This window comes from Dipodomys ordii, unplaced genomic scaffold, assembly GCF_000151885.1.
Source record: "Dipodomys ordii isolate 6190 unplaced genomic scaffold, Dord_2.0 Scaffold113, whole genome shotgun sequence".
NCBI lineage: Eukaryota > Metazoa > Chordata > Mammalia > Rodentia > Heteromyidae > Dipodomys > Dipodomys ordii.
The window spans coordinates 3854697-3867150 of NW_012267329.1; the positions used below are offsets into that span (position 1 = coordinate 3854697).

At 43.0% G+C, this 12454-nt stretch overlaps 1 protein-coding gene across 2 annotated transcripts in view; it reads left to right on the forward strand.

The window, feature by feature from the left end:
* Positions 1–3021: 3021 nt before the first annotated feature.
* Positions 3022–12454, forward strand: part of Tmem9b (TMEM9 domain family, member B) — an 18501-nt gene continuing 9068 nt past the window's right edge. Inside the window, exons 1-3 of one of the 2 annotated variants that reach the window (XM_013028781.1) lie at positions 3022–3162; positions 5946–6037; positions 11450–11558. In XM_013028781.1, the coding sequence (XP_012884235.1) occupies positions 11475–11558 (84 nt within the window). In that variant the 5' untranslated portion in view covers positions 3022–3162; positions 5946–6037; positions 11450–11474. Of the gene's footprint in view, positions 3163–3591; positions 3840–5945; positions 6038–11449; positions 11559–12454 lie in introns of those variants that run through there. The other variant, XM_013028780.1, reaches the window with a different exon arrangement.

Here is a 12454-nt window from a genome sequence, read left to right on the forward strand (position 1 = left end):
GACCCCCCCAAAAAAAATGAAATACAATAAATTATTTTATGGGTTGACCCATAATGTGTATTTAGGGGTGTGTGTGTGTGTGTGTGTGTGTGTGTGTATGTGTGTGTGTTCTATCATAACTACTGGACACACAATTCAAAGGAATTATCATCACTGATGCTATACATGACTCCATTTTTTTCCTGGTTTGGTGTTTGGCGTAGATATAAAGGATGGGGTAAAGGAGTAAGAAAGAAAGGAACATGCAGACAGCTAATTTATCACTGGAGGGGAATGTAGCTGCAGACAGCCTTGGTCCCAGATACATTTGTCTCAGATTTTGTGTGTGTTTATGTATACAATAACCTTGGCTTCCTAACCTTCTCACTTTACGTAAATTTAAATAAAGTCTTCTTTTTATCTCCATAAAGTGAGAGAATCCAGTTGAGAGGGTACAACTGGACCATTGTCACTTAAGAGAAGTGGATTAGGGCTGGAGATGTAACTCACTGCGAAAGTTAAACTGCATGAGACCTTGGGGTTGATCTTTAGCACTACGAGAGAAAAACATTTAAAATAAGAAAGAAATAGAGTAGGAAAACTTAGTTACAAGTAAGCAAGAAAAACAGGGAGAATAGATACCAAAGCCAATTCAGCATATAAATAAAACTCCATGGTGATCCTAGGTCATTAATCTTTCCCTGCCTACTATCTGCCCTGCTTCAGGTTCCATTTGGACACCTTAGTGTCATCTCCCGTAGTTAGAAATCAAATAAGAGAAATGTAAGTGCTTGATACTTTTTTTTTAACTGATTAGAGGAGTATCCTACTCTTGTTCCCTTTCCCAGGTCTCTACTTCTATTGTTTTGATGTCAATGTTCAAATTGCTAGCAATATTTGGTGCAAGTTGAGAATATAAAGGTATACACGAAAACCTAATTTTATCATAATGGAGTTAAGTTAGGAAAAAGATGTGTACTAATATAGAAAAGTATGCTTGTTAGGAAGGTTTTCTGGTGTAAGAGATCCCTGGCCTAAAGAAAAGCACTAAAAGGTATAAGCAGAACCCAACCCTATCCAGTCACCTAGAATGACACTTTTTTTGTCAGCTGTAGATCCCTCAAACCTACTGTTCTACCTATGCCAGTTACTCTCTGTCACTGATTTTTTTTTCACCTTGTTTAGAATCTTCATTTAGTCTGCAGTCACATAGTAATCTTAATAGTCACACTTCATTAATGGAAGATACATTTTATATTCTACCTAATATAAAATGGTCTAAGAACCAAATCTGAAAAGTCAAAAAACTAAAATTTAATCATGTAACCCCATACCTCCAAAATAAGCTTTAATCAGCATCTTAAAATTAAAATGTTTTACACATAAAGTCTTTAAAAGCCATGAGTATTTTGCATTTACAGCATATTTCTATTTAAACTATACACATTTACTGGGTAGTAATTGGACAGGGCAGCTCTTATTTGGTGTTTCTCCACTAAACTAATGAGGTCAACCATTCATAGTGGCTCATGCCTATAGTCCCAGCTATTCAAGAAAGCGAAGAAGGAGGATCCCTTCAGCCCACAAGTTTGAGACTAGCCTGGGTAACACAGACCTCCTCTCTGAATGACTGAATGTGCCCATTTAACAGAGACATTACTCTATATAATTTTCTGTGAACCTCTGTACCCACAACACCACTTTGGGAAAAAAATCGTATGTATGCCAATACTTGGGCTTAAACTTAAGAATGAGGGCCCTTCCCTTAGCTTTTTTTTGCTAAAGGCTGGTGCTCTACCACTTGAGCTACTTCCACTTCTGGCTTTTCATTGTTAACTGGAGATAAGAATCTCTTAGACTTTTCTGCCTGGGCTGGCTTCAAACTGCAATAATCAAATCTGAGCCTCCTGGGTAGCTAGAATGACAGGCATGACCCACTAGAATCTAGCTCTGGAACAATTTTGGTGGAAGAGAAGGCCTATGAGATTCTAGACAATCCCAAACTGGCTTTAGATTTGTTACCAAATCTAATTTTAGCAATCAGATTCACAATGATAGGGTACTACACCAATACATTTGACCAGGGTGTCTCTAGGTAGACCTCAAGCCAGCAGAATACCACAAGATGTCACAACATCTTCATGGGAGAAGGGTAAGAAGGCATTGAACACTGCTGATCTGGCTCTGGTTGGGGCTTGCCATTGTCTTTGGGGGATGAAATAAGCTAAATATATTTAGTGCAATAGCACCTTGTGTTAGATTCTGACCTAACCATCAACAAGAATCACATGAGAGAGAGAAAAAATGCTGAGAAAGTTCTACCTGTTAATTAAAACACTGCCACAAGCTAGAAAAGGAACACTTTTTTTTTTTTTTGAAGGAAGGACATATACAGGGGATTAAACAGAGGGCCTTGCACTTGTTAGGCAAATGATCTACTTGTGCTTCCTTGGAGATGACAGGCACATACCACTGCACCCAGCCATTGTTTCCTCAGTAGCTGGGATAACAGGCACTATGGATTCCCCATCTCCATCTCCCAAATAACTAGGATTACAGGTTCGAGTCACCATGCCCGACCAGAAAAAAAAAATCGATTTTAATACCTGTTTGTAAAAAGAGAAAGAAAGATGGGTTTCATTGGACATTTTGAAATTCATAGAATTCAATTCCCCCCTTTAGAGCCAGAAACCAAAGACCCAGAAAAGGGTAGTGATCTGACCAAAGTCATTTGAAAATCCCCAGAGGTTGTGAGGAGCCACGTATCCTTTCCACTACCTCCAAAGTTCCCACTAACTGAAAAACATCTGACAGAAGATACGTGTCCTCTCCAGGGTGCTCCTCAACTACCCGAGAGAACCCAGACGAGGTCGCACCCAGAGGAGGTCAGCGCTCTCCCAGCTGATTTGGGGGTCGGCCGCCCTAAGTAAACGCGGCCTTCCCGGGGCGTAGCGGCCCCCCTCCAGGAATCCTGGGCGGAGGATCCCGCTGGGCGGTTCCTTGGCGCGCTCCCCACGGTCGGGAGCCCGGCCGGGGCCGGCCCAGCTCCTCCGCGGCAGGCTGCGTCCAGGCTGCGGGCTGAACCACCGCGCTCCACCGGAGCGGAGGCCACGCCCACACGCGCAGCTCCAGCAGACGGCCAGGGACTCGCGGGGAGCTGCGTCCGGAGGCCCGGGGCCCCAGGTTTGTACCCCAAGCGCAGGAGACCATCCTCCACGAGGGTGGGCTTCCCGGGAAGGGATGCCTGGCCCGGCCCCGCCGCGTCCTCGAGGCTGGCTTCGCCGGCCTCAGTGGTCCTTTCAGCCATTCCTGAGGGGGCCGACGTCTAACCCCGCGTCCAGGGGCGGGGCGTGAGCGGCTCCGGCCCCGCACGGAATGTTAGAGCCTCGGGTCAGCCGTCCCGAGCGTACTGAGGACCCCCTCAGTTCGAGAACTTTCCAGCGAATTGACACCGCCTGCGGCCCCCGCTGCCTCGGCGCGGGGGAGGATACCCGAGCGCCGGAGCGTTCTGCGAGGCCTCGGTAGCCGCCCCAGGGCAGATTCCGCCGGGCCGGGCCGGGCGCCGGGACCGCGCAGCCTCCGGGCCTTTCGTACCGGGAACCGTTTCCGGGGCGGAGACTTTTTTGCAGCTGACCCGGCACGGCGGGTGACGCGAAGGCCCAGGCGGAAGTGCGGGCGGCGGATCCGGAGTCGGATCCCGGGCCAGGAGCCGGGTCTGTGGGCTCCAAGCTGGGGTTGGTTGGGGTGCCGCCATGGCGACCCTGTGGTGGGGAGGCCTCCTGCGGCTCGGCTCGGTGCTCAGCCTGTCCTGCCTGGCGCTCTCCTTGCTGCTGCTGGTGCAGCTGACAGACGCGGCCAAGGTGAGTCCCGCCCGGCTGTGGCTCCTGACAGCAGCTCCTCCCTAGCCTCTGGTCCGGCGGAAGCCGAGTCTGTCCACCTGCTCCCCGGTCCAGTTCTCGCCCAGTCCTCACCGCCAGACCCCTGGCTTTCCAGGCCCGGACCCCCCCCCCATGCTCTCCTAGAGCCGGCTCAGCCCCCACGGCCTCCCCCGGTCCTGTCAGTGCCCACTGGACAGCCAGTCCCCTTCCCGGCCCCGACTGACCCACCGCGCGCTACAGCGTTCCCGCTCTGCGGGCTGCAACCTTCACCCAGCACCCCCTTGCTCAGCCCCTCGGCCTCTCCGCCCGCCCCCGCCCCCGTGGCCCGGGGAAAACTAACCCCCTCAACGCATTCCTGAACCCATTCTCTTCCCCCTGCGGGAACTCGCTTCTCCTGGCAGCCCCCCTTCCCTAGAGGAGCTACAGTGTCTCCCCAGCTTGGTCTTCTCACCTAACCTTCTGGACCTTCCGGACCTTGCGGTCCCCACCCCCCCGCCCCCGGCCCCCTGCTTCTCGATTGCTAACTTAAGGAGTAAGGGAAGAACCAAACTACAGGAGAAGTGAGGTTGTAGTGTTTGCCCGTGTCCATTTCTTGACCTTCCCTGTCCTATCTTGCTGTTCTCTGGTGCCTGACGCCTATGTACTAATGTGCTTCTCCTCTGATGAGCTAATTCATTATTGGGCAACATGGAGGGATTTACATTAGTATCACTGGAAAACATGCTATTGCAGTTTTTAAGTTAGGAGCTTTTATCTATAATATATTTAAATGCAAGTGCTGAGAAAGACAGGTTACAGGCAGGTAGATGGTGTTTGATGGGAGTTCTTTAAAAATTTTCCTGACCTCCCACCATAAATAAGGACAGTCGAGATTCTTGACTCTCCTGACTTTCAAAAATATTGCGGCACCATCTCCTTCTGGCCATCATTTTAGGTAGTATATCATCATCATATATTTATCAGTCTCCCCTTATTAGGGCGTATCCTAATGGGCAGGAGCTATGCCTTATGCTTATCTTGAGTCGGCCTCACCGAGCCTAAGATCTGGCCCAGAGCAAGTGAATACTAAGTGGTTGATGAATAAGCTTATGAACAACAGCTCTGTGGAGGAATCACTGTGTATAGGAGCAGTGGGCATGGTTCTGTATTGTTTGAGCCAATGCCTTCTCCAATTCCCACTGCCAAGGAAGCTTCTCTTGCTCTCTCAATCCAGATATGTAATCACCTCCTCCTGTGCCTCCTGAAACTGGTTTTGCTGGTAGTCATCCTCTCTACGAACCAAGGAATGGAAGCAGAGTTTCCTGGGAATAGGCCAAACTGATCTCTGCTAGAATCAAGCAACTTCTACTTCTCCTATTTACTACAAAAACTAGAAATTTATAATTAAGTGGCTCTAAAACTTCATTCGTTCCATGATATTCTAACTCCAACCTTTTTTAATTCCTATCAGTACCTCTTTATGAAAGGATGATAGGGACTGGGAAGTTGGCTCAGTGGTAGAGCGCTTGCCTGGCATGCATGAGCCCCTGGTTCAATTTCTCAGCACCACATAAGCAGAAAAAAGTTGGAAGTGAGCTGGGCACCGGTGGCTCACACCTGTAATCCTAGCTACTCAGGAGGCTGAGATCCGAGGATCACTGTTCAAAGCCAGCCCGGGCAGGAAAGTACTGTGGCTCAAGTGGTAGAGCGCTAGCCTTGAGCTGAAGAGCTCAGGGACAGTGTCCAGGCCCCAGAGTTCAGCCCCCATGACTGACAGACAAAAAAAAAAAAAAGGATGGTAGAGGAACTGTGTGTGTATACATATGTGCACACATGTTCTACCATTGATCTACATCCGTAGTCCAGAAATTGTGATTTGTGAGTCATTTGTAGTTTGATTCTCCCTCATCCTTTTGTAATCAACTGTATGTATAGGCATAACTGTTTGTCAACTATATGTCTTTCTATTGGCAGGTGGATGGTACTGTTAATACCATTTGATTGTCATGTGACCCATAAATATTATTAATAAGTCACTGGTTTTAGAATACTTGATAAGTGATGGTGATAAACCACAAACGAGTTAAACTGTTTCTGTTTTGGTTACAGAATTTTGAGGATGTCCGGTGTAAATGTATCTGCCCGCCCTATAAAGAGAATTCTGGGCAAATTTATAATAAGAACATATCACAAAAAGATTGGTAAGTATTCTGGATTATTTCTCATTTTTTAATTTTCTTTTTTTTTTGTTTTGTCTGGTTGGTCGTGGGGCTTGAACTCTGGGCCTAGGTTCTGTCCCTCAGCTCTTCAGCTCAAGACTAGCACTCTACCACTTTAGCAACAGGGCCACTTCCTGTTTTCTGGTGGTTAATTGGAGATAAGAATCTCACTGACTTTCCTACCTGGGCTGGCTTTGAACCATGATCCTCAGATCTCAGCCTCCTGAGTAGCTAGGATTACAGGTGTGAGCCACTGGTACCTGGCATTACCTGCCAAATTTCTTTCTGTGGTTGTCGCTGTTAATTCAGAATATTCATCCAATATATAATTCTTGTAAAATATTTCTAATCAAAAGTGTCAAGTTCTATTTCCATTTGGAAAAGTGAGTGTAAGGCCTGGTGTAAGGCATGATGTAAACCTAAAGTAGTATGCTAAGCCAAACAGTAAGCCCTAGGTAGGAAAGATCTCTTATGAAGATGGGCCTGAGTTTATGATTCCTAACCTACCCATAGCTGCCTTACTGTGCCCTTTGTTACTTTTCAGTGATAGGTAAATGAGCCTCAATCTATTATAAGTTTTACAGTGTGTAACTTTTCTGGAGTTGTTTGTTGTAGTATTTTTTGTTGGGGGTTTTTGTTGTTACTTTCTTCCCTCCCTTCCTTCCTCCCTTCCTCCCTCCCTTCTTCCCTCCCTCCCTCCCTCCTTCCCTTCCTTCCTTCTTCCTTCTTTCCTTCCTTCCTTCCTTCTTTTCTTCCTCTCTTCTTCTCTTTCTTTCTTTTCTCTTCTTTCCTTTTCTTTTCTCTTTCTTGCTAATTTCTAGGGCTTTAACTTGGCCTGGGCACTGCCTGTGAATGTTTTTTTGCTCATGATTAACATTCTATCACCTGAGCTACTGCTCCATGATAACAGTCTCATGAACTTTGCTGCCCAGTCTGACTTCAAACCATCATCCTCAGATCTCAGCCTCCTGAGTAGCTAGGATTACAAGGGTGTGCCACCAGTACCTAGCTGTTAACTTGATTTTTTGAGATAGGGTCTTGATACATAGCTCAGATTGGCTTGATGTTTACTACATAGTACAAACTGGCCTCAAATTCTCAGTCCTCCTGCATTTACCTCCATAGTACCAGGATTGTAAGTATAGACCACCATATACAGCCACAGTGTAAAGTTTTAGTTACATATTACCAAATATGGGAGGTTCAGGGAATTAACTATATTTGTCAGAGTGTGTCATTTGATGTGTGTAAATGAGCTATAGTATGCCAAGATAATGATCTCTTCAGCCCTTAAGCAGTCAGACAGACTGCTAACAACTAGAATCCTGACTGGCTATCCAGCCACAGTAGCCTTTGTTTATTCTAATGGCCCTTACGAAGGGTAGCTTTTTCTACACTTTTCCTACATGTACGCTTAAACAATTGGGAAACAGTTGTATTAAGGCTGGATGGATGTGCTCCATCCTATGGAACTGTGGTAGTATATAATTTGTAACCACAATGAAAGATTAGGGAAAATCCAAGGAAAATAGCTCCAGATACTCACAGGTACTTTTATGTATGCCTGATTTCACAATTTAGTAGTCAGCAAAGAGTCTCAAAGCAAGATTTCAGTCACAATATTCCACACTAACTTTATTTATTTTTTGGGGGGGGGTCCAGTCATGGGGCCTGAACTCTGGGCCTGGGTGCTGTCCCTCAGCTCTTCAGCTCAAGGCTAGCTCTCTACCACTTGAGCCATAGCGCCACTTCCGGCTTTTTTCTTTTTGCTTATGTGGTGCTGAGGAATCGAACCCAGGGCCTCAGGCATGCAAGGTAAGCACTCTACCACTGAGCCACCTTCCCAGCCCTCCACACTAACTTTAAAGAAGAGGTATTCTTTGAGCATATTTGATTTCTCTGATGCCATTTTTTTTCTTTTCTTTTGTGTATGTGGGGTTTTTGGGGTTTTTTTGTGTGTTTTTTTGGCCTGGGACTTGAACTCAGGGTCTGGGCACTGTCCTTGAGCTTCTTTTTGCTCAAGGCTAACACTCTACCACTTGACCCACAGCACCACTTCTGGCTTTTTCTGTTTATGTAGGTACTGAGGCATGCGACCCAACGCTTCATGCATGCTAGGCAAGCACTCTACCACTAAGCCATACTCCCAGCCCTGCCATTGTTTATTCTTCCTATGATAAGCATTTTGGGTTTTGTCTATTAGTTTTTTTTTCCTTTTCTTTTTTTAATTATCTTTAAGTAGTTGTACAAAGAAGTTCCCATTCTACAAACCAGTATATGAGTACAAAGTGTCTGACAATATTGTCACCCATCTCTCTTAACCCATCCCTTCTCTCACTTTTTTCTTTAGTTGAGATTAGGTGATTACATAAATTTCACATATTTCACAGTATTGTGGAGTTAGAGTCACAAAAACATTTTAACTGGGCTGGGAAGGTGGCTCAGTGGTAGAGCACTTGCCTTGCATGCTCGAGGCCCTGGGTTCGATTCCTCAGCACCACATAAGCAAAAAAAAAAAAGAAAAAAAAAACATTTTAACTTTCACAACGCAAATTGTCATTATCATGGTCTATACAGTTTGTCTGTTAGTTCTTGAGAACTCTTTGTGGACTTCTGTTTTCTAGTTTAAAAGGTTTCACATTGCAAAGTGATTTGGGTATATAGGTTTTATATCAACAAGTTACTGTATATAATGAAAAATAAAGCTCAAATGCTCTTTCTTTTTTTCCTCTTGTATAGAGTCTAGGGCCTTGCAAATTCTAGTCAAGCACTCCACCACTAAGTTACATCCCTAGCTCTCAAATCTTTAAATTACTTCTATAAATTTTCCAAGGATATTGAATATTGCCCATCAGTTTATTTTATTACCAGTAATAAAATATGATGGCTATTATTTGAGTGGCAAATGAACTCACTTTTCAAGTGTTTAATGCTAATATTTTCCATATGTTGTCTACATCAGGTTATTAGTCAAAACAAGGAGTTTTGAAAAGAAATACTTAAGCAGGGTTTGTTTGGTATCTCTTTCCCCTCCTTGTCACTTTCCCTTGCCTTCTTACAGCTTAGCCTTTTACTAGAGTAAGTTTCCAATTGACACTGGAGATTTTTAACTGGCTTTAGAAAGGCATACCACTTACGATCAGTCAGCATATTATGGCTTCCTGAGGGCCTGGGCCCCATCTGTCAGTCAGGTCTCACCTTCTGTTTTCTAAGACCCTCCATTTTTCCAGTTGTTAGCTTTCACTGCCTTCTTCACTGCCCTATTTTGGATAACTTAATACAGGAAAAGTTAATTTTCTAGTTGGTTTGGGGTATTATTCAAAGTTAAAAATGTCTTTTGGCACTAGGGGGAGGTATTGCCTAGTTTCTAAAAATGTTTGCACAGTGTGTGTGACTGGCCTTGTCTGAACAAACCTTCTGTTGCTTCTTCAACCCTACAATTTTTTTTTCCTTTTCCTATGTGTGTGTGTGTCTTGTTTGTTTTATTTTGAAACAGGGTCTTATTTTATAAGCCAGAACCAGTTCTCAATCTTCCTTCCTCAGCCTCCTGTACACCTTTTATATTAGAATATATTTGTCCTTGAAAGGAAATTTACTCAACATAGATTCCTAAGTAATCCATAGGTATTGCTGTTCAGACTTGTGAACCTGGGATAGGTAACTAATAGGAAATAAGTCATTTTCCTGAGGTTCAGAGAGATAAGAAGGACTTCCCTGTACAGCAGGAGACCTGGATCTTTGTCCTTTTTCAGCTACTGATTCACTCTCTACCTGTGTACAGGTGTTGATCTGGATGATCTCCTCTGATTTTGAAATGGAGGGCCTTTTAGGGACTTTTCCTTCCTCTGCACAATTTATGCTTGAATTAAGTAAATACATGCTTGGGCTTGTATGATGGGGATAAATAACCACACTTCTATGGTGTGTATTGTGAGACTTTATCTAAAATTGTACTGGTGGAGATTTAGTTTTTTTCTTTCCTTTTCTTTTAATAAATGAGGAATGATATTCTTGGAGACCGGATCTTGCTATATAGTCTAGGCTGAACCCAAACTTTCCATTCTTCTGCCCCCAGCTTTCCAAATGCTGGGGATTACCACACCAAGCTGAGGTTCAATTTTTTCATTACTATCTGTTACAATTAAGCTACTGGTTATGAATCAATGAACATTTTAAACTTTTTAATGTCAGAATTCAAAGTGCATTTTGATAGGAGAAGGAATCAATCTAGAGTGCTGAGTGCTCCCAAAAGAATGGATGGAATACGATAGGATGCGGTAGTAAAGTTTTTGAAGCAGCTAGAAATGCCCAACAAAGACATGCCAAAGGGGAAGAAAATTGCTCAGCAGCTGGCAGGACAGGGAAGCTTCACTACTTTGTTTGAAGGTATTCAGAGTACTAGAGTTATACAGAAGGGTAGTCAGAGTAATAGCTAAAGAGAAAATTCATACAGTTCTTAGACTTGTAATTTTTCTGAGAAAGGAGATTTTTGATAGCCTTGCCTTTTATACATAAACACACATATATATACATACATACATACATACATCCTTGGTTTTTTTATATCCTTCAAGGTAGAAAGTCAAAATACTTTTATGTCCTGTTTTTACTTCTTGTTCTTTCTATAGTCTTTTGTTCATTGAGAAAGCAATTATTTCCTACTCTGGCTTTAAGTATTTAATTCCAGAGTTTCATAATTTGCCCTCTGTTAAGTGTATTGTGACAGTTAAGAATGATGTTAGTTCATAAAAGATAATCTCATATTTAAACAATGTTTCATGTCACTGTAAATCCTTTAAAGTACTTTTACTTGGTAGTTGAGAAAGTCTAAATATGACTTGATTTGTTGAGTAGTTTTTTTATTCCATTTTGGGATTTTTCCACTTATATTTGAAAATGATAACAATAGCAATTTGAAAATTGCTGGGCATTGGTGGTTTATGCTTGTAATCCTAGCTACTCAGGAGTCTGAGATCTCTGAAAATTGAAATTCAAAGCTAGCCTCAACCAGAAAGTCCATGAAACACCTATCTCCATTAACCAACAAAAAAAAGCCAGAAGTGGAGCTGTGGCTCAAGACTGCTAGCCTTGAGCACAAAAGCTCAGGGATAGCACTCAAGACCTGAGTTCAAGGCCCAGGACTAGCACCAAAAAAAAAAAAAAAGGAATAGATAATAGATAGCTACTGCATATGTATCTTTATAGATTGTTAGACTGTTGGTTTTAGCAAAATGCTACAGTTGAGACAGGAAACTTTACTTTGGTTTATTACTTGTCCCTTACATTCTTTTTATTGGATAAAACCAGTGATTATTCTGGACTTCAGGAAACTTCTCATCAGTGAAAGTAGAACATCAGGCAAGGCTTAAGCAGTTTTTTTTCCTGTTTCTCCAGTGACTGTCTTCATGTTGTGGAGCCCATGCCTGTGCGGGGACCTGACGTAGAAGCATATTGTCTGCGCTGTGAATGCAAATATGAGGAGAGAAGCTCTGTCACAATCAAGGTAAAATAAACACACACACACACACACTTCATATAAGAAAATAACACACACACACACACACTTCATATAAGAAAATATTCTAGACTTTTCCCCAGAAGGAGTAATGGGCCTAATTGAGATGCTTTCCAGATTACTTAGGATATGTTAGATAGGGGGCTGGGAAGGTGGCTCAGTGGTAGAGCGCTTGCCTTGCATGCTCAAGACCCTGGGTTCGATTCCTCAGCACCACATAAGCAAAAAGAAAAAAGCCAGAAGTGGTGCTGTGGCTCAAGTGGTAGAGCGCTAGCCGTGAGCTGAAGAGGACAGCGCCCAGGCCCAGAGTTCAGGACCCACTACTGGACCCAAAAAAAAAAAAAAAAAAGGATATGTTAGATAGAAGTATGAATTTGCATAAAAATGTGCTATATTTAGCTAGAACATTCCAGAAAGAAATTCTTATTTCTCTCCTTATAAACTAATAGTGAGACAGCAGTATGAGTAAGCATTCTTTTCCCCTCCCTCCAAGTGTTTGAATAAATTATATTTATAGTAACTATTCTAGAAGCATTACTTTGGGATTTTATGATTTTCCTTCTTTAATAGTGTAGGAAATGGAATGTAGATAGCTCATCAACATTTGGATCTCTGATGAATTCATTTACTTTGTTATGGTGTCAAATGGTTGTTTTCTCCACACATATTTTAATTAATTTATTTTTTGTGCCAGTATTGAAGTACAAAATGTATGAACTTGATGCTTCATGCTTTTGCTGGGATTTTTCACCCAACACTGGCTCTCTACCACTTGAACCATGCCTCTATTTCAGCTTTTTAAAAAATACTGCAAATAATTTTGTTTGAAACAAAATGAACCATTGATAAGAAACAAATACATAGCAGACATGCTTACCACACTA